The sequence below is a fragment of the Typopeltis vanoorti genome, chromosome 11, assembly GCF_054136105.1.
Source record: "Typopeltis vanoorti isolate ZY-2024b chromosome 11, IOZ_Tvanoo_1.0, whole genome shotgun sequence".
In the NCBI taxonomy this organism is placed as follows: Eukaryota; Metazoa; Arthropoda; class Arachnida; order Uropygi; family Thelyphonidae; genus Typopeltis; species Typopeltis vanoorti.
In genome coordinates, this window is record NC_143559.1 from 110106420 (window position 1) to 110131505 (window position 25086).

Below are 25086 nucleotides of genomic sequence, written 5' to 3' on the forward strand. Positions count from 1 at the left end.
GGTGTCAATGGTAATTATATCAAGCAATACGTAGTCTTCATTTGAGTTGTAAGTCAGCAGGTAGAATTGAAGGAAGTACAGGAAGATGGTTTAATGTTAAATCTGGTGTTAGACAGGGATGTACATTGTCCCCACTGTTGTTCATTGTCTTATATGGATCGCATTGTGAAGGAGAGTGGTATTAGGCCTGATATCAGAATTGGAGATGTTAATGTCAGCTCTTTGATTTTTGCGGACGATGTTATACTTCTAAATAAATCCGCTACAAGTCTGCAAGATTCCCTGACTGAATTGAATAATCATTGTAATAGATATGGTATGAAGGTCAGCAATAAAAAGACAAAGAAAATGAAAATAGGCAGAATCATTGAAAATGTCAATTGCGTCGTGAACGGAGAACCTGTGGAACAAGTAAAACATTTCAGCTACTTAGGCAAGATTTTTAGTGAAGATGGCAAATTAAATATGGAAATAGACAATAGAATCAACAAAGCTGGTATGGTAGGAAGTCAATTGAATAAATTCATATGGAATAAGAGAGAAATTAGTCGGAACACTAAATTAGCTATATTTAGTGTTCATTAGCTATATTTTGTGACCATACCACCTGAGGTGAGCGGAGCTAATCTCAGGTGGTATGGTCACTTAAACAGACTGGGCGAGGAAAGATTAGCGAAACGAGTGTTCTGGCAGGCAAATGACCCTGAGGAAACCAAGATTTAGGTGGATTGATATGGTACAAAGTGCCTTAGAAGATAGAAATATAAGATCTGATAATGTTAGCTTGACAAGCAACAGGCTGATTTGGAGGAAAATTGTAGTTAGGAAGTTAGTAATGATGTAAATTTTTCATGTAGTACTATCATATCCTGTACACCCCTTGAGGGTACATGGCAGGAATTTGATGATCATGGTGATGAATGATGATGAATTTGAAATAACAATTAAATTCAGATAATGAATTGATTAACAGAGCATTATATTAAAAAAGGGGGGAATGGAATGCACCATTGCTTGCCATTTATGAGGATGAATCTCAAAAATTTTGGCAACAGAGAGGCAGTCATTCTGATTTAAATTTGGGCAGTGTGGAAGTGCTTCAGCCCTCTCTTTAAATAACCACTCACACCTAAACCTGCACAATGTAAAAGTCATAGTCAGTGTCCATTCTGTGCTGAGCAAGATCAGAATTTTCTAGTTTATTGTTGTTAATATAAGATTGGTATTCTTGTAGTTGTTTTCTATCTAAATTTAATTTTTATTTCAAATTACTGAATTTTGGCTATAATTGTAATCTTATTTTACTAACCACCCTCTAAGTGGCTTTCTGGCACTTGGCTCAGCTAGGTAAATAATACATAATAATATATAATAATAATATAATATATAATTTATATATAAAAATAAAATGTACAATTTTTTGTCCTAGCTTCACCTTGTTATTATGCTAAAACATTGATGATGATCAGTTAATTTCTGGTTGAAATATTTGCAATAATTATTCTTGTGAATACTCATGTCTAATAAACTTTATTATGTCACAAGTGCCATTAAAAAAATACCTATTTGTTATGTAAATTGCTTGAGGAAGTTGGGAGAATGCAGTGACATCTTTTACATAGTGGCATAATAATTCCACATTAATTCCCAGAATTGCAGCTGCATTATTTATTTGATATGAAACAATAATAGTGATAATAATAAAAACTGTTTCTTCACTGTTGAAAGATTATTTTTCACTTGGTTAGACTATAATAAATTTAGTTTAATCCTTTATCCAAGTGTGAGAAAACAAAGTTTGTGCCTGAAAATATCTTCAGGACTGAGGTAAGGTAGTACAATACCGGGCAACTCGCAGCAAAGGTGGATCAAGCTCTCATCACTCCTTGTCTCGGTATCTCCCATAATGCAAAGCACATTTCCTTGCAGACATGTATACTGCTATGCATTAAGGGAAGGGCCACTAACCCAGACCGGTTTCTACCTTTATTGAGGTCTCGTCAGTGGGAGCCAGGCCCAGAAGTCGAGATACCAAGGCAGAAGCAATGGAGGTCATCTTTACCTATAGGAGTTGCCAAACGGTGTGCCACCTTATTATTGAATTACTCTGGATTTAGAGAAATGTTGAAAAATCATTATGGGAGATACTGAGACAAGGAGTGATGAGAGCTTGATCCACCTTTGTTGCAAGTTGCCCGGTGTTGTACTACCTTACCTCAGTCCTGAAGATATTTTCAGGCACAAACTTTGTTTGCTCACACTTGGATAAAGGATTAAATTAAATTTATTATAGTCTTACCAAGTGAGAAATAATCTTTCAACATATTTCTCTAAATTCAGAGTAATTCAATAATAAGGTGGCACACCATTTGGCAACTTCTATAGGTAAAGATGACCTCCATTGCTTCTGCCTTGGTATCTCCACTTTTGGGCCTGGCTTCCACTGATGAAACCTCGATAAAGGTCGAAACTGGTCTGGGTTAGTGGCCCTTCCCTTAATGCCTAGCAGTATACATGTCTGCAAGGAGATGTGCTTTGCATTATGGGAGATACTGAGACCAGGAGTGATGAGAGCTTGATCCACCTTTGCTGTGAGTTGCCTGGTGTTGTGCTACCTTACCTCAGTCCTGAAGATATTTTCAGGCACAAACTATGTTTGCTCACACTTGGATAAAGGATTAAACTAAATTTATTATAGTTTCTTCACTGTATTGTTTACAAGATAACTGAATTTGTAATAAATGCAGCCAACACATAGAACAATCAATGCAATGGGTTTTCTGGTCACTTGTTTGTATGTACTAATTGTGAAGTTCTGATAACATTATGTTGTAATTAGTTTTTTCTAGCTTTTTTTATATAAGTTTTGTGCTCTTGATGATGTACATCCAACAACTTATGAAACCTTTTGGTTCTATTTTTTATTTGATTAAAACTGTTATATGTTAAGAAACAAGTGGTCTCAATACCAAAAATTAACTGATGAATTTGAGATAGTTATAGCATCAAGTATTATATAGGAAGATGATGGAAAAATATCGAGAGAAACAAAGGGAGCTACATCTAGTATTTATTGATCTGGAGAAAGCATACGATAGAGTGCCAAGGCAAGAAGTCTGGAGGTGTCTGAGGGAGAAGAAGGTGCCGGAGAAATATGTCAGGTTGGTGCAGGAAATGTACAGAAATGTGAAGACAAGTGTTCGGACCTGTTTGGGACAGACAGAAAGTTTTCAAGTAACAGTTGGCTTGCATCAAGGGTCAGCATTAAGTCTGTTTCTGTTTAATATTGTGATGGAGGTGGTAACAGAGGAGGTGAGAGAAGATGTACCTTGGACAATGTTGTATGCAGATGACATCTTGCTGTGTGTAGATACAAGAGAAGAAGCGGAAACTAAACTGGAAAGATGGAGAAAAGTACTGGAAGAGAGAGGTATGAGACTGAGCAGAAGTAAGACAGAGTATATGTGTTGCGCAGTGGGCGGTGGCCAGGAGACAGACCTAGAGCTGGAAGGAAATGTCATCAGGAAGGTGAGAGACTTTAGATACTTAGGTTCGACAGTGGAAGAAGATGGAGGAGGTGAGAAGGAAGTGGGATGCAGGATACAAGCAGGTTGGAGGAACTGGAGGGAGATGGCTGGAGTGTTATGTGATAAGAGGGTGCCGATCAATCTGAAAGGCAAAATTTATAGGACAGTAGTGAGGCCAGCTATGACATATGCTATAGAAACTGTGGCCCTGAGGAAAAATAACATCAGCAGGATGGAAGTAGCAGAGATGAGAATGCTTAGGTGGATGTGCGGTGTGACCAGAAAGGATCATCTGAGAAATGACTATGTCAGGGGAACAGTGAAAGTTACGAACTTAGGAGCGAAAATACAGGAGGCAAGGTTGAGATGGTTTGGTCATGTGATTAGGAGGGAGGACGAATATGTGGGAAGAAGGGTCATGCAGATGGATGTGCAAGGAAGGCGGAAGCGTGGGCGGCCAAAGAAGAGATGGAGGGAGCTGGTAGAAGAGGACTTGAAGATGAAGAACTTGGATGTGGTGACAGCCCAAGACAGGAAGGTGTGGAGGAGACTCATAACAAACAGTGACCCCACTTAAGTGGGAGAAGCTGCAGAAGAAGAAGAAGAAGAAGATTAGCATCAAGTATTATATAGGAAGATAACCAAAAGATATTAACTTAAAGCTAGAATTTGTGAGAAATATGCGGAATTATACATTTAGCCTCAGCATCTAAAAAAATTGTCCTTTTCCCCGATCTGTTGTTCATAATGCTTGGTTGTCTGACAACAAATATAATTGAATTGGGTTAGTGTATGCCTCAACTCTTGTCATGACTATCTCTCTTTTTTTTTCTCTCTTCATCCTAAACTTTTCAAGCACTTTTTCTCACCAATATTTCTCAAGTTCACCATTTAAATTTTTTTTAATTTCTTCCTGTAAAGTAGTTTTATAACTTTTGTAGCAGTCTGGAATGAAAGTATTTTCCTAAACATTGCCTTCAGTATGAATTTATTTTTAGGGAGAAGACATATTATTTCAGTTTTTTATTGGCCGAAATGGAATAACTAGCAGGACAGTATTTATCATATGCAGTGGTTGCCATTCTAAACATAAAGTAAATTTCAGTATAATTATTCTGGTTTTGTGACCACATGTTTCTTAAAGAAAACTGTTTTTAAAACTAAAGAAGTACCAAAATCAACACCTGACAAATTTTGTTAGTCGTCAGACTAACATCTTCAGGGGTAAAGAGAACTAAAAGTTTAAAGCACAAACTTCTAGATGTGAACATCTAAACAGTTCGTTAAAAAACCGAATAACAGATCTATACAACTGTTAATGCTTGTTAGTTGGAGATAATGCTATTTGTTGTTGCATTCTGTGGTTCATGCTCACTCTGTCTGAGGTCTGAAATTGGTAAATTTTTAATAAACGATGACCAAACTTGATTTAAAATCAAACCTTGGTTTTTGTTGCATTGCATAGGAATTTTAATCATGTTTGCTGCCTCTTTGAATTTTCTTGTGAAACAATTCTTATCTATATAGGACATGTTTGTTCTATTCCAGAGTACATCAGGACTGGTAGAGTAGAGGCTGTGTGAAATGCCAATCCCAATTTATGTTCTCTCTTATTTTGTACGTCCTTTTATTGTTCGCTCATGTGGATTTCTCCCAATCTCCTTGTCTGGCTTACATAGCAGATGCCACAGGAACAGTGAATATTATAAACCCCTGGTTTTTTCATTGGGTGATGTCGAGGTTTTGGAGGATGAAGAGATCTTGATATTTTTTCATGTGGCAGGAAAAAATTTCACACTTTTATGTTGTATTTGTAGAGAATTTTGGTTAATTTATCTGTTACATTCTTGATATAAGGAAGGTTATCAAGTTTGGTCATCGTTTATTAAAAATAATAAGTTATAATATTCACTGTTCCTGTGGCATCTGCTATGTTCTTCTCAGAAAAAAACAATTAAAAGGTCTGGAGGTTATAAATTTTACAGGAATAGTTTATTGCCTGTTGACAAATTGCCAGTGCTGGCAAGAAATTTATTATGATGAACAGAGTAAAAAATGTTACACTAATTCTATTTAAAGTAACTTAAAATGAAGTAGTAATTTTAATTCTTATAATAACATTTTTTAAGGTTATAATTTTTAGCTTCATATAAATCAATGTAAAAAATTTGGAATAAGTTTATTGCATAAGCAAAAATAATATGCCAAAATACATGTACATTTTTTGCAGGATCGTCATTTGACTACTGAAATTCTAAAAAACATAGAGGCTTTTTGGAATGATAAAATTTATCCTGAAGTGGAAGACAAGGTAAATGATTTTAAATGTTTGATATGGCATAATTAAGGGTGAGAGTTAAAACATTAGATAAAATTTACTCATTTAGGTACTAGAAGACAAATGATGTTTTTTAGTAGTAAGTTAACTCTAACTGCACAATATATATAATTGGATATTATTGGCCAGCAGTAAAATATATCATACAAGACATGCTACTGTCATTCATAGTATCATGTCTTGAAAAATATTTTAACAGATGATGCAGAATTTTAACTTCTGCAAGATTAAATATATATAATTGGATATTATAGGCCACAGCAATAAAATCTATCATGCATATGTACCCAGTATCTAAAGAGTAGCATGTCTTGAAAAATATTTCAACAGATGGCACACAATAGTATCTGATGGCCTCATAAATCTAAATAAGCTTGCATGTTAGTTTCCCATGTTTTTGAAGGGTTAAATTGGCAAACTATCGAACATGATTGAGATAGGCTGCCTAAGTACAGCTGGCTTTCGATTCAAAATTGCTTATCGAGAGTTATGCAAGGACTCCTAAGCCAAGTAGAGAGTTACTGACTGCTCTTATTGCAAGAATCATTACAGCTCAAATTCCATCAACTGTAATTCTTGTTCATTATAAGTTGAATATTATCAGTCTGTTACCTTTGTTTAATGGTGTTATTCACTGTGACTCACCAAATTTGAAGTATGAAATCCAATTAATGAAAGAACTAGAGAGAGAGAGGACTTTTTTTTCCATCTCCTCTTACACTGACATTTTTGTAGATGACATAGTTCCATCAGTTTTGACCAAAGTTTGAATTTAAGTTGTTTCTTGTTTTTCTTATGTTGCTTAAGGCCTCCAAGAAATTCAAACTAAAATGAAGAGACGACTGTGTAAGGTTGTTCCTCTGTTGAGATTTCTTTCTTCTCTTTGCATCATTCAACAAATTTCAACCAGTTCTTATGTTATTTAAAGTTTTTTGAGAATTTCAGTCTGTCAGACTAAAAGAAATGAGAGGTTGTAATGTTTCAGTAACATCACTTGTGCTAAATATAATTTATTAGGAATTTAGGAAGAAAACAGGAAGGTGTCTATGTGATTCAGTTTTGGTTTCAGTTAACATTTTTATTGAAAAACTGATTTTAATAACTGATCTGATCTGATTTTCCCTTTCAGTCGTTTCTGACCGTAGGTGACTTTCGGCATTGCCCACAAAGTACTCCTGGAGAGATTTTTACAGGGTAGTTCACCATTGCTTTCCCCAACCCATAACTAAAGATTTGAAATAATGTTAATAATTCTCTACTGGCTGAATTCAATTTAATGAAATTTGGTATTTAGGATTTTCATTAAAACTTTGTGTGTTGAGTCACATCAATTGTGGTTTCAGTGGACCATTTCTAGTGTGATAAAATTAGGCAAAACAAAATTAAATCTGCAACATGTAAGCTGGAAATAAATTTAATGAACTGCATAACTTATGACATTTGTACTATTTTTACAGAAGTGCTATTACTCATTGTAATTCTTTTGAATGACATAACTTTGTTTCATTTGGAACAAAAGTTATTTACAGATAGATATCATAATTACAAAAATGCAACAGAAATGTTAGCAATGAAACAGAAATGTTAGCAATGAAACAATTCAATTGTTTCAATGAAAACATTGAAACAATTGAATTGTTTCAATGTTTTCAACCTATATTGCTTGAAAACAGTTATAAGAGACCTCTAACCGTAATATTAATTTAACATAAATAGGACATTAGTTCTTATTGTTAATCCAATCTTAGGTTCATCTTGGTAACAATTGACTGCTTGATAAAAGATTTTTTTAAAAATAATTCCAAGTTTATTGGGGGAAAATGTTAGTTTCTTTCTATATATAATTTGATCCATTCTTATTCATAGAGCCATTCCAAACTATATAAATTCAGTATGCTTCAGTTATTTTCCTTGTTAAACAGGTTCTAGGTTCAAAACTTTAATGGTGAAAATTTATTCCTCTCCTTTGCTAATAGGCAAAGCAATTTGAAAGGAAAGTAATAATTATTTCTTTTTTTAAATTTGATATTTAGGTCACTATAAAATTTGCAGATCATTTCATTAGGTCATTTTAATGACAAAAGCACTGTCACATTTAGTTATATGTTGAATGATGTTGTAAGAATGCAATTATTACTTGATTATTATTGGGATCACAGAGACATGGTTGACAGAAGAGGATATAATAACAGGAAAGAAGTAGCAGGGTACAGCATTTTTTGGCAGGATAGGAAGGGAAAGCGTGGTGGTGGAGTACTGCTTATGATAAGTGACGACTTATGTCCTCTAAGAGTGGAGACTTTGGAAGGTAGTGACAATAATGATTTTGCAAGCATATGGTGTGAGATAGAGGTGGGTAAGACAGGATATTTAGTGGGATGTTGCTACAAACCAAGGAGCACAGAGGGTGGGGACCAGGAGATGTTTAGACAGTTGAGCTTGGCAAGTGCAAGAAGAATGATTGTTATGGGGGATTTTAACTACATCAGTATAAATTGGGGAGAGGAAGATGCATGTAGCAATAAGGGAATGGAATTTCTAGAATTCTTGAGGGACAAATGTCTTAGGCAACATGTAATAGAGGAACAAGTGGTTCAAGAGTTTTGGATTTGGTCATAGCATCAGAAGAGTTGATAATAACTGAGATGATATCTCTCCATTGGGGATTGGATGGTTCTGGGCCCATGGATAAAATGCCCATTCCATAAAAAATGCTGCTATGTAAAGCATCATGTCTGCACAGAAAAGAATTAAAACCTAGGAGGTAGACTCAATATTCCCTGTAACTGTGGTGTCAGGGTGATATAGCAGGCCCTGTGGTATTGTCAATCCATGACTATGACTGCCATAAAGAAACATGATGCAGAAATTGCTTAAATATTGCTACTTGGAATGTAAGAGGATTGAATAAATGTGGGAAATTGGCTAATGTGATGAGAGAGATTGAATATTAGTATGCTAGGAATAAGGGAAAATTTTTTGGAAAGGATCATCAGATTTTGAGTCAGAACTTCCAAATGGCAAGATATATAAAATATATATGTCAGGTGTTGAAATATCAAGAAGAGGTGTAGTGTTTTTGTAGAGAAGAAAACTAATAAAAACATTATCCATATAATCAAAAAATCAGATAGAGGAATGGCAATTCTAGTGAAATCTAAACTTAGAGATATGCTGATCATTCAAGTATATGCTCCTACAGAACAGAATGAGGAAACATAAATAAAAATCATGTATGATGAAATAGAATGGTGTATAAAGGAAGTTGGAGGCAAGAAAGATCGAGTTATTTGTGCTATGGGTGACTGGAATGCAAAAGTTGGATCAGAGGGAACATCTACACACGTGGGTCCATTTGGACTAGGAATTTGGAATGAGAGAGGACAAAAGCTGATTGATTGATTTCTGTAACAAGCACAGTCGCATCATAACTAACACTGATTTTGAGCAAAAACCAACAGCACATTACACATGGGAAAGTCCGGATGGAAGATACAAAAATCAGTTAGACTTGTAGTCAGTAAACGTTACTTCAATGGAATATGGAACTCAAAGGTAATGCCAATTGCTGACTGTAGATCTGATCATAGACAGATCTCTCTGATGAATATTTGCCTGAAAACAATAAAATTTAAGAAGTCAACCCCTAAAATGGGATCTGCAGATGGTACAAAATCCAATAATAAAATCAAAATTCACTGAAAATATTTCAGAGCTGCTGTCTGCGCAGTTTCCAAATGAAAATTAACCCTCTTTGTGAAATAGACTACAAGCAGCTATCATAACATCTGCTAAAAACCACATCAATAAACAAGAAGAAAGAAAGAAAAAACCATGGATAACTCAAGAGGTAATCATTGATGAAAGAAGAGCATGGAAAAGAGGAGCAAATGAAGAAGAAAGGTTAAGATATAAAACTTTGGATAAAAGAATCAAACAGTTATGTAAAAGATTGAAAGAAAACTGGATAAATAGGCAGTGCACTGAGATAGAAGAATTACAAAATAGGAACAAAACCAGAGAAGCATTCCTGAAAGTGAAAGAACTTAATGGAAAAGCAAAACGTACAGTCTAATAACATCAAGGACAAAGATGGAAACATACTCATTGATAAGGAAAAGATAAATGGAAGATGGGTTGAGTACTTATCAGACCTCTATGATGATGATGATAATAGTAACATGGTAGATGATTCATGACACCTTAAGTTAAACATAACAACAGATACCACTCTACCCACAAGAAAGGAGGTAGAGTAATCAAGAATCTTCCTAATAATAAATCCCCTGGGTGTGATAATATTCCGACTGAGCTGTTAAAAGCTTTGACTGGCAATAATAACAACTATTTAGTGGAATCCATTCAGGACATCTATAAAACAGTACAATTACCTGAAATTTTTACAACTTCTATCTGCATACCAATTCCAAAGAAACATAATGTACAAAATTGCGAGGATTACAGAACTATCAGCCTAATATCCCATGCATCTAAAATTATTTTAGCCATTGTTAACAAACAAATTGAAAGAGCCATAAGCGGTGAATTGAGTGAACAACAGAAAGGCTTCAGAAGAGGAATGGGAACCATTAATGCTATCCTGGAATTAAAAATACTAATAGAAAGATTACCTGAAAGAAATAGGAACATTTACATATGCTTCATAGACTTCCAGAAGGCTTTTGACTGGGTAAAACATAAAAATGTTCAATATATTAGATAAATTAGACATAGAAGATCATGAACTTAAGATTATAAAAATGATTTACACCGAACAGAAAATGTAGCTGTTTAACGATGAGACTTCTGTAGTGAAAATAAAAAGAGGAGTTAGACAAGATTGTATCCTTTCACCAAATCTATTTAATATCTATAGTGAGACAGTGATGAAAAAGATTGAAAAACAAAAAATAGGAATTAGTATCAATGGTATAAAATACAACAATCTTAGATATGTTGATGATACCATTCTAATAGCAGAAAACAGAAACAAATTAATCAAATTACTGCAGCTATTACTTGAAGAAGATAAAGAATTTGGATTAGATATAAATGCAAAAAAGACCAAATTTATGAAAATCTCAAAAGAAAGCAGATCTGAGCCAGAAATATTCATAAACAATATGAAAATTGAACATACAACAGAATACAAATATTTAGGCACCTACCTTACTGCAGATGGAAAGCAAGATAAAGAAATCAAAATAAGAACAGCCATATCTAAAGATGCATTCTGGAAAAATAGAGATCTTCTCAGAAGTTCTGTGAGTATCGAGATAAAGAAAAGAATGATAAGAACATTAGTGTGGCCAATTTTCACATATGGAAGTGAGACCTGAATATTCAAGAAGAGAGTAAGGCAACAGATAATGGCCTTTGAAATGTGGTGCTATAGGAGAGCTCTGAAAATCCCATGGACAGAACATGTGACAAATACAGATGTCCTACAGAGAATGAGAGCGCAGAGATCTTTATTACAGGAAATGATCCAGAGATTGGCAGGACATGTACTGAGAAGTTCACCAGGACAGAGGATACTAACAGTTTTAGAAGGAAAAATTATTGGAAAAGGATCAAGAGGCAAAAAATGAAGGACATGGCTTAAAGATATAAGATCATTCACAGGATCACATGGGTATGCAGAAACAAAAAGGAAAGCCACCAACAGAGAGAACTGGAAGGACATGGTGCTGCACTCTCTCACTGAGGAAGCTACATGAAGAAGAAGAAGACATCTCTCCCACCAGTTGGAGAGAGTGACCATGTGGTTTTGACTTGGAAGATGAATAGACATGCAGGAGTATCAAAGAGATGGAAACCAGGAGGGTCTTAGACATCGACTTGGGGAAGTTTCATGGAGGGAGGAATTGGAAGGCTGGGATATCATTAGTGCTTTGGAAATTGTGAAGGAATATTTGTTAGCAGCAATAGTAAACTGTATTCCACAAATGAAGAAGCGGACACAGTTTGGAGTAAAGTGGACAAACAATATTAAACAAGAACTGCATGTGAAGAAGAAGCTATGGAAGAGATATAAGGAGACAGGTGAAGAGCAGATGCATGAAGAATATAAGACACAGGCCAGGAGAGTGACTAGTATGGTAAGGAAGGCAAAACTGGAATATGAGAAGAGATTGGCCCTAGGATCCAATGAAAATCCTAGGGAATTTTTTAGCTATGTGACCAGTAGGAGGAGAAATGATTGTGGATGAATGACATTGTGGGATAAAAATGGGAATAGTGTGACTAATCCAGAGGACATAGTGGAATTGTCAATGAACACTTTATTGGAATATTTCATCCTGGAGGAGTAAATTTAATACTAGGGATAGGGAAGGTTCGAGGTTTAAAGGTGCAGGAGGAGAGTGTGTTCCAAATACTGAGTACTCTGATTGTCATTAAAGCTGTGGGACTGGATGGTATTTCACCACGAGTTTTGAGAGAATGTGCTAAAGAATTGATAGCTCCTTTGCCCTGGCTTTTCAATGAAAGTCTGGCCTAGGGAAAGGAAGGAAAGTAAGATAGTGCCATTGCATAAGGATGGTAGCAGACTGGAAGTGTCTAATTATTAATGGCCAGTTTGTGTGTCATCAGTAGTTGTTAAGATCTTGGAGAAATTAGTGAGGAACTGCATACAGCATTGGACAGATGAGGTTAATGTTATCTGTAGTCAACATGGATTTGTGAAGAGGCACTCTTGTTTTAGTAATATGCTAGCCTTTTATAATAAAGTTACAAGAGCAGTAGATGAGGGAAAAGCATATACTGCCATTTTCTTGGACTTAGCGAAGGCATTTGACAGGGTGCCACATGATAAACTGATATTTAAGTTGCAGCACATGGGTTCAGATGTCAGGTTGGTCAACTGGATTCAGGATTGGCTGTCTGATAGATATCAGAGAGTTGTGTATGGCGGGTCAGTTTCAAGGAGGCAGAGGGTAACAAGTGGGGTCCCACAGGGCTCAGTACTGGGACCTATATTGTTTAATCTTTATATCAACGACATTGTCAGTGGATTGCAGAGGAATATTCAGTTGTTTGCAGATGAAGCTGGGAAGGTTATTAGTAATAGGCAGATGTGGTAGCCCTGCAAGAGGATTTGAATAAGTTAGACAGATGGGCAAATGACTGGGGGGTGTCAGTTTAATGCAGAAAAATGTAAGGTCTTGAGGTTTGGGACACATCGATGGGACACTGCATTCTCTGTTGGAGGAGCTATACTGGAGGAAGTAGGGGAGATAAGAGATCTGGGATTGATGATTGACATATTGCAAAGGTGGTGAAGGTAACACAGAGGATTGCTGCAATAATGAGAAGGATGCTGACCTGCAGAGATAAAAGAGCTATCATTCCATTGTATAAGACTCTGATCAGACCACACTTAGACTATTCTTCAGGATTTGAAGGGGATAAATTAACTGTGGAAAGGGTACCAAGGAAGATAACAAAGATGGTTTCAGGACTGTACAATGTTAATTATGAGGATCAGCTGAGGGAATGTGGACTTCAGAGTTTGGTGGATAGAAGAAGGAGAGGTGATATGATTGAGACTTTTAAATTGTTGAGAGGTGGTTACAGGGTTGACACTGGGGAACTCTTTTGCTTGGGTGAACAGCGAGAAGGAGTGATGACAAGAGGCCATCTCTGGAAGTTACGGAAGGACTCTGTGAGCAAGAGGGTGAGAAGTGGTTTCTTTGCATGGAGGCGGTTGAACCATGGAATGCATTTCCTGATAGAGTGGTGAGAGCGAGAACTGTCAATGCGTTTAAGGAGTGGTATGATAGACTTTGTGTTTCCTAGAAGGGACCTCCCGCAATGAGTCTTGATAGCTTTGTGTTTCCTAGGAAGGACCTCCCGCGATGAGTCTTTTGACTCCATGGAGGCCTGAATAATAATAATAATAATAATAATAATAATAATAATTGTGAAACAAACCTTTCTTCTGATTATCTACAATTATTTCCTTAGTTATTTTTATATAATTAAAATTATTTTTACTCACTTATAAGAGCAAATTAATTAGTTATTTTCATCTGCATTAAATATTCAGACAGTATATATTTTATATTCACAAATTTTTCCCCTTTCAGCAACAAAAGGATAAATTTTATGTCCTGTCAATGTTTCCATATCCTTCAGGTGCACTTCATATAGGTCATATTCGTGTGTATTCTTTAAGTGATGCAGTAGCACGTTTTAATATGATGAGGGGCAAAAAAGTATGTTTAAAATGGTACTTTTTGCATTTTGTTTTACATATTAAGAATTTTACCTGTTGTATGCTGTAAAAAAATTTTTCTTTGTTTAAAGCCTTTGACTTATAAATTTATCACTGATATATGCAGGAATTTCCCAAGGAGGAAGAGGGATCCATGGAAAAGAATAATCCTAAGAAAGGAAATTTGACTTTTTAAAGGAAGTTTTAAAAGGAAAGGAAATTTGACTTTTTTCATGCTTGGTGCTTTCCTTTATTTCTTGGTTAGTTAACAAAAATTCCATACAGTGAAGCTAAAATGACAGTCATAAATTTTTGCAAGATTTATTACTGTCATACAGACAGACAGACACTTTTTTTTTTTGTTTTTTTGTATACATGCACCCAGAGGGCATGCTGGTAAATATTTAACAAAACCAGCTTACTGGGGGGGAAAAAAAAAAAAATAAAAAAACATAGTAATTCTTCCTTTTTGAGAATAGCAATCCCCAAAAGTATAAACCAATTCCATTATCAGCAAATCCCCTTAAGTTTACCTTGGCTACTTCTTAGGGTAATGACCTTATTAGGTTCATTCACAATTCTAGAAATGCATAATCTTTGACAGATTATGCATTTCTAGAATTGTGAATGTTATTACCTTAAGAAGAATATTATAAATTTAGTTTAATCCTTTATCCAAGTGTAAGCAAACAACGTTTGCACCTGAAGTATCTTCAGGACTGAGGTAACTCATGGTAAAGGTGCAGACATGTATAATGTTATGCATTAAGGGAAGAGCCACTACCCAGACCAGTTTCGACCTTTATTGAGGTCTCATCAGTGGGAGCCAGACTCCAGAGGTGGTGATACCAAGGTGGAAGCAATGGAGAAGTCATCTTTACCTATACGAGTTGCCAACAGGTGTCTCACCTTATTATTAAATTACTTTTGATTTAGAGAAAGATGTTGGAAGTTTTTCCCACCTGGTTAGACTATAATAAATTTAGTTTAATCCTTTATCCAAGTGTAAGCAAACAAAGTTTGTGCCTGAAGTATCTTCAGGACTGAGGGAACTCGTGGTAAAGGTGGACCAAGTTCTCATCACTCCTTGTCTTAGTATCTCCCATAATGCAAAGCACATCTCCTTGTGGACATGTATAATGCTATGCATTAAAGGATGGGCCACTACACAGATCAGTTTCGACCTTTATTGTGGTCTCGTCAGTGGGAGCCAGACCCAGAGGTGGTGATACCAAGGTGAAAGCAATGGAGAAGTCATCTTTACCTATCTCTAACTTTCAACAAAAAAAAGAAGAATATTATTACCTTAAGAAGCTGCTTAAGCATAATTAAGGAGATGTTTGTTGAAAAATAATATTCCTGTAAAATTGCTATAATCCTTACACAGGCTGCTGCACAAAGAATGTGGCAGGAGATAAGAAGCAGAGAGCCAAAATAAGCATGCTCCCTACGATTTTCTGTATCACCACATATAAGCTTATCACCCAAACTCTGTTAGCCATTGGGAATTGAAGCTTGCTGCTGTACAAGTTATAGCTATTGTTGGTTTAACAACTAGTTAACAAAATTCTTGAAATTTTTAACCAGCTCACATGAGCTGGTGTTTGTGCACACTATCTTTAAAGGATACAAGGTTCAGATCCTATGGAATTTGTACTATGTGTACTGTAGTGCATACAAATGTGTATATGTATCCATGTATATCTCATTTTCTCTTGTTAGGCTCAGCGACCTGTCACAGCCAAGTAACTTAGCTTGTTTGAAACCTTATTAAGGGCACTTAATAAGGTACTTAATAGGTCACTTAATGTTATCTGCATGGTGCTCTCAGTTGTTATATTCTTCTAGCCAATTTGCCTGTTTTGTAGGGTGAAAAAACTCACTCTCTGGGAGGAGGAAACCCTACTAACTCCATATCTAACCAGCATTAACTAACCTTTGATTGAAAAGTCACCTGATAGAGGGTCTTTGCATCCTAGATAGGATTCAAAGTGAATCAATCGATGTGCAGTTTGCAGTTTTCACGAACTGTAGGTCATCATTTATGGCATCATTGCTCATTACATCTCTCTGTATTTTGATGTTTTGCCACGAATTATAAACTATAAACTATCATTTTATGTTATTGTTGTTAATAATGGCAGATACAATTCAAAGTAAAAGTGTTGCTTCCAGTGAAAGGAAGAAGATATGTAAACCTATTACATCACATTCTTATAGATAAGCTTATATGCTGGTTATATATATAGCTTTTAATTTTTCAGGAAATGACAACATATACTAGAATATTAATTATAAAAGACTTTAATTAATACTTTCCTCCTGAGAGCCATATTTTCTCCCGATATCTCAGCCTTATATCAGTTCATCATGAACTCAGGCTATTTCGTTTGGCAAGGAAATTTCTACAAACAGAGGGAGGGGAATGCTATGAGTTCTCCACTCTCTCTGCCCCTGGCCAACTTCTTTATTGGAGACCTTTGAAGAAAAAGCCTTAAACTCTGCCCCACAGAAACCCACTGTCTGGCTACTCTACGTGGATAATGTGTTCTCCAGGCCACATGTCCTAGATACACTCCACAGTTTCTTAACACCAGAACAATCAACACCTCAGGCTCCAATTCATCTTGAAAAAGGAAAACAACCACAGTCTCCCATTTCTAGATACTCTGATTACACACCAGCCTGAAGAATCCCTGGCATTCTTCATTTACAGAAAACTTACACATACAGGTAAATATGTTCACCAGCAGTCGTCCCCCCCAACCCCGCCCCCCAACAGTATGAGATTATAAAAACTCTATATAACAGGGCAAAATTAATCCGTTCAGATAACAGAGTACTAACTACTGAACTTGACCATACCCTTAACACTTTCTTAGCCAGTGGTCACAACCCCCCCCCCCAAAAAAAAAAATAAACATAATAAAACCATGTAACAACAACCTTCTCTTCTCCCCTCCTCCTCCTTCAAAGCAGAGATTACTCAAGATCTATCACCATTCCATATATTCTGCAGCACGTCCAAGAAATTAACAAAAATTCTAAGTAAATATGACCTTATAACCAGTTACAGACAACATAAGAAATTGGTAATCCTTATCTACTCCACCAAAGACCAGCTACATCCCCCTAGACCTGTCAGGTATATCAGGTCCCTTGTAGTTGTAAGGGACCTGATATACCGACTTTCCTACTATGAACCTAATATAAACTTTCCTACTATGGCCAAACAACAAGACAGCCAATATCAGGATATCCAAACACAAGGACTACATCCTGTTCCACCAATACAGCCACTCAGGACTTGCTGACCATTCTTTAGGTACCCACCACAGGATATGCTTAAAGAAGACCACTCTATTACAATGCAGAAAATATAAGTATGAAAGACTATTCATCAAATCTGCCTCAGCTTTGAAAAACTTTCCAATCCTCAGCAAATTTGGATGCATGAGACTGCCCTAAATCTGGGAAGCATACATTTTAAGAACGTCAGCCCAGTGGCCAAGCCTAGAGTCCTAAACAGTGCCCCCTAGTGGGCACTGTTTAGGACTAGGCTTGACTTCTATTGCCTTTATTCAGCATTTGCTCAGTGTTTTGTGATCTCTGATGATGGCAATGTAACATTGCTATCATTTTTTATAATTAATATTTTAGTATATGTTACATTTCATCATCATCATCAAATTCCTGCCATGTACCCACAAGGGGTGTACAGGACATGATAGTACTACGTGAAAAAATTATATCATTACTAACTTCCTATCTACAATTTTCCTCCAAATCAGTCTGTTACTTGTCAAGACTCCAACATTATCAGAGCTTATATTTCTATCGTCTAAGGCACTTTGTACCGTATCAATCCACCCATATCTTGGTCTTCCTCTGGGTCGTTTTGCTGCCAACCTGGCAGAGAACACGTGTTTTGCTAATCTTTCCTCGCCCATTCTGTTCAGGTGACCATACCACCTGAGATTAGCTCTGCTAATGTATTCCTGGATGCTGACAATATCAAGTTCTTTCCTAATATCCTCGTTTTTAATATGATATTGATATTGATGCCATCTGTTCATGCCTATAATCTTTCTCAGGACTCTCATATCTGCAGTCTTTAGTCTCTGGTCAAGTGTTTTACTTCTGACCCAGCTCTCAGATCCATAAGTTAAAACTGGTTTGAACACTGACTTGTATACAGCTAATTTAGTATTCCGACTAATTTCTCTCTTATTCCATATGAATTTATTCAATTGACTTCCTACCATACCAGCTTTGCTGATTCTGTTGTCTATTTCCATATTTAATTTACCATCTTCAGTAAAAATCGTGCCTAAGTAGCTGAAATGTTTTACTTGTTCCACAGGTTCTCCATTCACAACACAGTTGACATTTTCAATGATTCTGCCTATTTTCATTGTCTTTGTCTTTTTATTGCTGACCTTCATACCATATCTATTACAACAACTATTCAATTTAGTCAGAGAATCTTGCAGACTTGTAGCGGATTTATTTAGAAGTATAACATCATCTGCATAAAGCAAAGAGCTGACATTAACATCTCCAATTTTGATATCATGTTTAATACCACTTTCCTTCATAATGTGATCCATATAGATAATGAATAACAGAGGGGATAACGTACATCCTTGTCTCACACCAGATTTAACATTAAACCATCTTCCTGTACTTCCTTCAATTCTAACTGCTGACTTACAACTCAAATAAAGACTAAGTATTGCTTGATATAATGCCCCATTGGCACCATATGACTGCAGCGTATTGAATAGCTTCTCTCTGGCACCTTATCATATGACTTTTCCAAATCGACAAAACTTAAATACAGATCTTTGTTATATTCCCATGCTTTCTCGACTATTTGTCGTAAAGTGAAGATCTGATCCTGACAGCTTCTGTTTGGCCGCAATCCAGCTTGTTCTTCACCAAGTTTTTCTTCCAAAATTCTTCTCAACCGTTTCTCAAGTATACTTGCATAGATCTTGCCAGGCACACTCAGTAGGGAAATACCTCTGTAATTCTCACATTCAGTTTTATTTCCCTTTTTATATATGGGTACTATGGGAGCTCTACTCCAATCATCAGAAATTCGTCCCTCTCTCCAGGCTTTCTGAACTATGCAGTGCAGCCACTGTAAGACTCTTATACCACCATGCTTCAGCATTTCTGGTCGAATATCATCTACTCCTGCTGCCTTTCAACATTTCAAGCCTTTGATGGCTTTTTCTACTTCAAGTATGGATATGTATTCCTGACTGCATGCCTGGTCAGTGTTTTTTACCACTGTGCTGTCATCACTGCTTGCTTCATTTAGCAGTTTTTCAAAGTCATTACTCCATACTTCAAGGATATCTTTTTCTCCAGTTTTCATGTCACCTTTATCATCTCTAACTCCTTTTACAGCACTCTTTCCTCCATTCCTAAGCTTCTTGAACAATCTCCAGAATATTTTGCCACCTTCTTGATATTTATTTTCTATATTCTTGTCAAAGTCCTCCCATGACTTTTGTTTAGCTAGTTTTACATAGTGTTTAGCATTCTTGCACTTGTCTCTATATTCTCTAAGAGCACAAGCTGACTTATTTGACAGGAACTTTTGATATGCTTTCTTCTTTTCCTTCACTGCCTCTTTAACTTCCTGTGTCCACCAGGGAGTTCTGATTTTTTTATCCTTGCAGACAACCTCACCACATGCCTCTCTGGCAGAATCAATCAATGTTTTCTTCAGAGTTTGCCACTGAATCTCCAAGGTTTGATTCCTGTTCTCAAACTCTTTAATTTTTTCTTCGATAATCTTTGTGTATTTTAGTCTACAGTTCACGTCTGAGAGCTGCTCAACTTTTATTCGCTTTAAAACTTTCTTACATGTTATCCTTTTCAATATGAAATTCAATTTTATCCTGCTCAAGACTAAATAGTGATCACTTCCAATTTCAAATCCTCTGTACACTCTGGTGTCCTTCACCAGGGAGAAAACATAACTATCAACAATAACATACTCAATGAGACTTTTCTTATTCCTAGCCTCTTCTCTCCATGTGAATTTGTGCACATTTTTATGTTGGAACATGGTGTTAGTAATAACCAGTCCATGTCGTGAGCAGAAATCCAACAGATATTTGCCATTATTATTAGCTTTGCTCTTTTCTCCAAATTTTCTCAAAATATTTTTGTATGTCTGACAATCATTTCCTACTCTGCTATTTAGATCCCCAACAAGGACCAACTTTTCCTTTTTCATTGTGTCAGTTGCTTTTTCTAAAGCCTCAAAAAATTCCTCCACTTCTACCTTAGTAGAACCTTCTGTGGGACTATATGTGGCACAAATAAGTCTCATTGTCCAGTTCCCCATTCTCATATTTGCCCACATTACTCTACTTGAGACTGACTGCCATTCAAGAAGATTAGCCTCATATTTTGTGTTGAATACTATGGCTACTCCTTCTTTTCCTTGATTGTCATTGCCTGAATATAACATTTTGTATTTATTGCTCAGAAAGATCTCACCAGTTTTGGTCTTTTTTGTTTCAGTCACCCCTATTATATCGATCTGGTACTTATCTAATTCCTCAGCTAGCTCCATTTCTTTGCCATTCAGGCTTCTTACGTTGATAGTACTGATCTTTAACTCTGGTGATGTTGAGTTGAGGTTTGTTTTCAGATTTGTTCCAGTAGCTGACTTATTGCTGTTCGCCCTGGTTCCCTGGCAAAAACAATGGGTGGCCTTGTTTAACCGGACGATGCCCCAGCCAGCATGAAATTTTGTCATGTTGTACCATCATTTTTTTATTTTGGTTTAACCAATAAGAATACAATTTGGTCGGCTAAATCCCAAATTGCCAGCCCATCCTCATTCATTCAGTATCCAAGTAGATACCGAACAGGGTGCACCACGAGAAGGTGAGGATTGGACATTAGGTCAGAAGCCCTGATCGGTTCTCCGCATTCCTTTAAAGGCTATGTGGAGGAAATGGAATATTAAATTAAGGATCTTCACAAGGATTTGAATGAAACAGAAAGGTGAAATGCACTAGGATGCCAGGAATGTATCTGACTATAAAATTAAAAGCTATTAAATTACATACTAAGGTAAATTATTAAATTTAGTCAGGACAGTATATCAAACACTGAGATAGACTGCAGACTAAACTTAACTTGCACTACTGTTGTAACAGTTGTTAAAAACAAAGTTCTTAGTGAAGTAAAAAGTGCTACATTAGTTAACACTACAGTTGTCTACAAAACATGACAATTGTATCGCTGAAATGGAAGAACTTTTAATGGTGTATATGTGTGTTCCCTTAAGCCATGTTATTCAGAATAACGTTTTTGGATGTGAAAATTATTCTAAATTTTTCATTTGCATATATCAAAAAATTCTTCATTTATCCGACATATATGACTGTTAAAAACATTATTAAATCATTACAGACATTTACAAGTTAAAAAAAGCAGTGATTTGCTATCATATTGTAAAATTCGATGCAGCGTCATGATTCTTACAATGTTTAATTGCATCGATTTTACAGGAGTCACATCCGAAATTCAAAGAATTGTAAACTTGTATATAATAGATGTAAATAATAATAGCAGCCCATATAAAATTAGCACAGAAAAATTTACATGATACTGTAGATAGTGTGTATTTCAAAATAAAATCCCTTAGAGAGCAGAAGTATGTTAGAATTACCTACACAAGTAATACAAAATGCCCATCTGTAGAGACCCTAAGAAATTAAACATGCTAAAGTAAAGTAAACAAGTATCTAAAAATAGAAGTTTAGCGGCAAATTACCTTAGAGTTCGGAAATATATTTGATGTATCACTTGGTATAGGGTAGAATGGAAACCCATTGTAACCAAAGCAGTCCGACACCACTGTCAAGGTTGATAGCAAAAGGGGGTGGTATATATCAGAAGCTGTTACGCTATACTGAAAAAGGGATTAAACTACACTTCAGGGAGATAGAAGTCGGAACTTTCTAGAAGGAAAGGAGTTAGCACGTGATAGGTACGGGGATCTCAGACTTAATTCAAAGTTTGCGCGGAAATATATGGGGTCTAAAAACTTCGTGCAGGGTCCCGCAAGAGGCAAAATAAAAGGGTCAGCAATGGACTGACAGGCATCGACTAGTGTGCATCGACTATCATGCATTGGGAGATCTGACGCAGGGAGAAGAGGGGAGGTCGATCCATGGAATCCCGGATGAATTCGTGTAGGGTAAACGGAGGCGAAACCTTATAGAGCAAGTAGTGGCTCAGGACCTGGATGACAAGGCTTTGACTGTCAGACCGCACGTCCTAGTGCCTACAATGCCGAAAGATCGAGCTCCAGCCCCGCGAGAAATTCCAGAGGAGAACACGGTTTCCATGACATGTCTGAAGCGATAGAGGGGAATCCAGAATAAGTCCTAAGAGAAGATACGACTAAGTGCAATTGTGCCTATGAAAGAATTAATGTGAGTTGAAATTTTTTTGTTGAAAAACTTTCTCTTATATGTGATGTGAAGGACTGTTTTGGATAGACTGAATTCTTAGAACTGAAGGATGTAATAGATTGAAACTTATTAGCATGGAGTGAATCTGTTTGCTTTTTGAATAATTTGAAGGATATTAATGAAAGTTTAAGCTTATGTTGTATTGTGTTGAAATGATTTAAAAGAATTGATAAGAAAATTATAGAATTTAGAATTATAATGGTGTGAGAAGTTGGTTGCTAAGTGAGTGTTACATTTTTTTTGTGAAAGTTAGAATTGGAGATTTTATTAGTCAAAGCATGATAATTCCTAGATTGTAAATGGGCTGATAGTTATTTGATATATAGAATTAATTTGTTTGATGATTTACGTCTCTGATGTTTATAACATGCCTAAGAGTTGTTCTATGTGATGTTTTAATTTTGATGCTTAGCTTTGAGAGGAAATGATAGTAACATCATTTAAGTGTATACATTGTATTATTGTCTTAGTGTGAATAAATATGTTTGTTTTATTTATAAGAAGTGCCGTCTGATCTTTTTTGCAACTGCACTATTCTCAAATAAAATCCGATCCTGTTAGCGGGAAAGAAATTAAACCTTGGTACAAAATTTAAGTTAGGAGTCAGCTACGACTGTAATTAACTGTATAGAGGTGCTTTACTGAAGGTAAACAATTTCTTATGCCAATTAGAGATTTTTAGTGGCACAGTCCGGAATAATCAAATAAATTTCTAGAAATCTTAAGTATAATATATTGAAAGTAGAGAAAAGGTATTAAGATTAACTGACTATATAGAAAGGTAACGGATAAGGATAAAGTATAAAAAAGTTAATGAATGAAAATATAGAAGATGATTAAAAGAAAGATAGATATATTACAAAGGCACAGTAACAATAACATTAGAAAAAAAGGTAAAGAAAATTTATATTAATTACAGTAACCTCAAAAATATTACAATATGACTGGGGTATGCCTCTCCTGTTAGTACACATGCAAATTATACAACATCTGACTTACTGATATCCAATCTTTTAGTCCTCTGTGTTCTTCAAACTCCAACATGCCATACAAAAATAGATCAATTCACTGTCAGGTTTCTTTGTAGTTTTACTGATTATTCAACCATTGAACTTTTGATTAACATCAAAAATGTCAAAAATCAATAGTTCCAAGGCCACTACGCTTAATTTAACTGTTTATTTTAGCATGAAACCGGTTTGGAGTGAGATTGGCAGCATTTCCATTGGATGTTGTGCATGCCACCATCGATATGTGGCCTCACAGTCTTTGGGTGTGCATGATTTGGGTGTGCAAAAGGTGAAAATTTCGAACATTCAGTGCTGCTATGTGCACATTATACATATGGTTTGTATATGCTGAAAGCTATCAATGATTTACTGATAGATTAAAAGTTTATGCACTGTTCATATTGTAACAGTATTATGGCTGGACTAGGTATAGGGAACAATGCAGAACTGGAGAGCAATATTAGGAATAATGCCTATGTTGTTGCTCTTCACAAGGATTTGAATGAAACGGAAAGGTGAAATGCACGAGGATGCCAGGAATGTAGCTGGCTATAAGATCTTGAACTTGAACACAGATGGCAGGCTATATAGTCTGCTGGTAGGACAATATGAGGAAGTAGAGGAAGCAAGAGAGTTTGGGTAATGATAGATAGAAAATCAAAGTTTAGGGCAGCATATTGCAAATACAACCCAGAGCAACAGGAAAGACATTGATTAGAAGAGATAAAGATGTGTTGGTGCCATTGTACGAAGCCCTGATAAGATGATATGTGAACTGCTTAGATCTGGTTGCTGGTATTTGAAAGGGATGAAAAACTTTGGAGATGGGGTATACAAAGGTAATCAGAACATCCTGATATTGTTTGACAATGCAGGAGTGATAGGCGATTGAGATTTACAGATGTAACCTGGAACATTTTTTGAAAGGATAGAAAACAATCAAATGGACAAGGGGCCATCCCTGGATTTTGTGTAAGAGAGTAGTGAGCAAGGGAGCAAAAAGTTAGATAATTTTAAGGAGTGATGCAGAAACTTTGTGACAATATAGAGTTCCTATCATAAGTCCTGTGAAGGTCATTCAGTGATAATCAGTAATAGCATTTTCATTCTTTTCATTTAAGGAGGAAGAAAAACAATAAGAAGTTATTTTTGTGTTGATACAAGAGAAAAGAACTTTGGTAACTGTTCTAAAATATCTTTATAACCTTGGTGATTAGTATTTGGAAGCATAGATTATTAATGTTAGGAAACCACTTTCATCATATAACATTGAGTCAGTCTCCAGTTCAAATGTCTCATAAATCAAAATTATTATATCTGAAAATATTTACTTTTTATCTTTCTTCATAACATTCTTCCATATATTTGTGATATTTCGTTCAAAGCAAAAATGCTACTAATCATTGATATATTTATATATAAATATCTATGAACAAAACATTCATAGCATCCTCATATGTGAAAACAGGAGATAAATTTA

At 35.8% G+C, this 25086-nt stretch overlaps 1 protein-coding gene across 4 annotated transcripts in view; it reads left to right on the plus strand.

Moving 5' to 3' along the window:
• The window catches only part of LOC150101933 (putative leucine--tRNA ligase, mitochondrial), a 212305-nt gene that overhangs the window by 13871 nt on the left and 173348 nt on the right, over window positions 1-25086 (plus strand). For all 4 annotated transcript variants that reach the window (XM_090400328.1, XM_090400327.1, XM_090400330.1 and 1 more), the window contains exons 3-4: window positions 5758-5838; window positions 13956-14084. In XM_090400328.1, the coding sequence (XP_090256454.1) occupies window positions 5758-5838; window positions 13956-14084 (210 nt within the window). The remainder of the gene's footprint in view (window positions 1-5757; window positions 5839-13955; window positions 14085-25086) is intronic.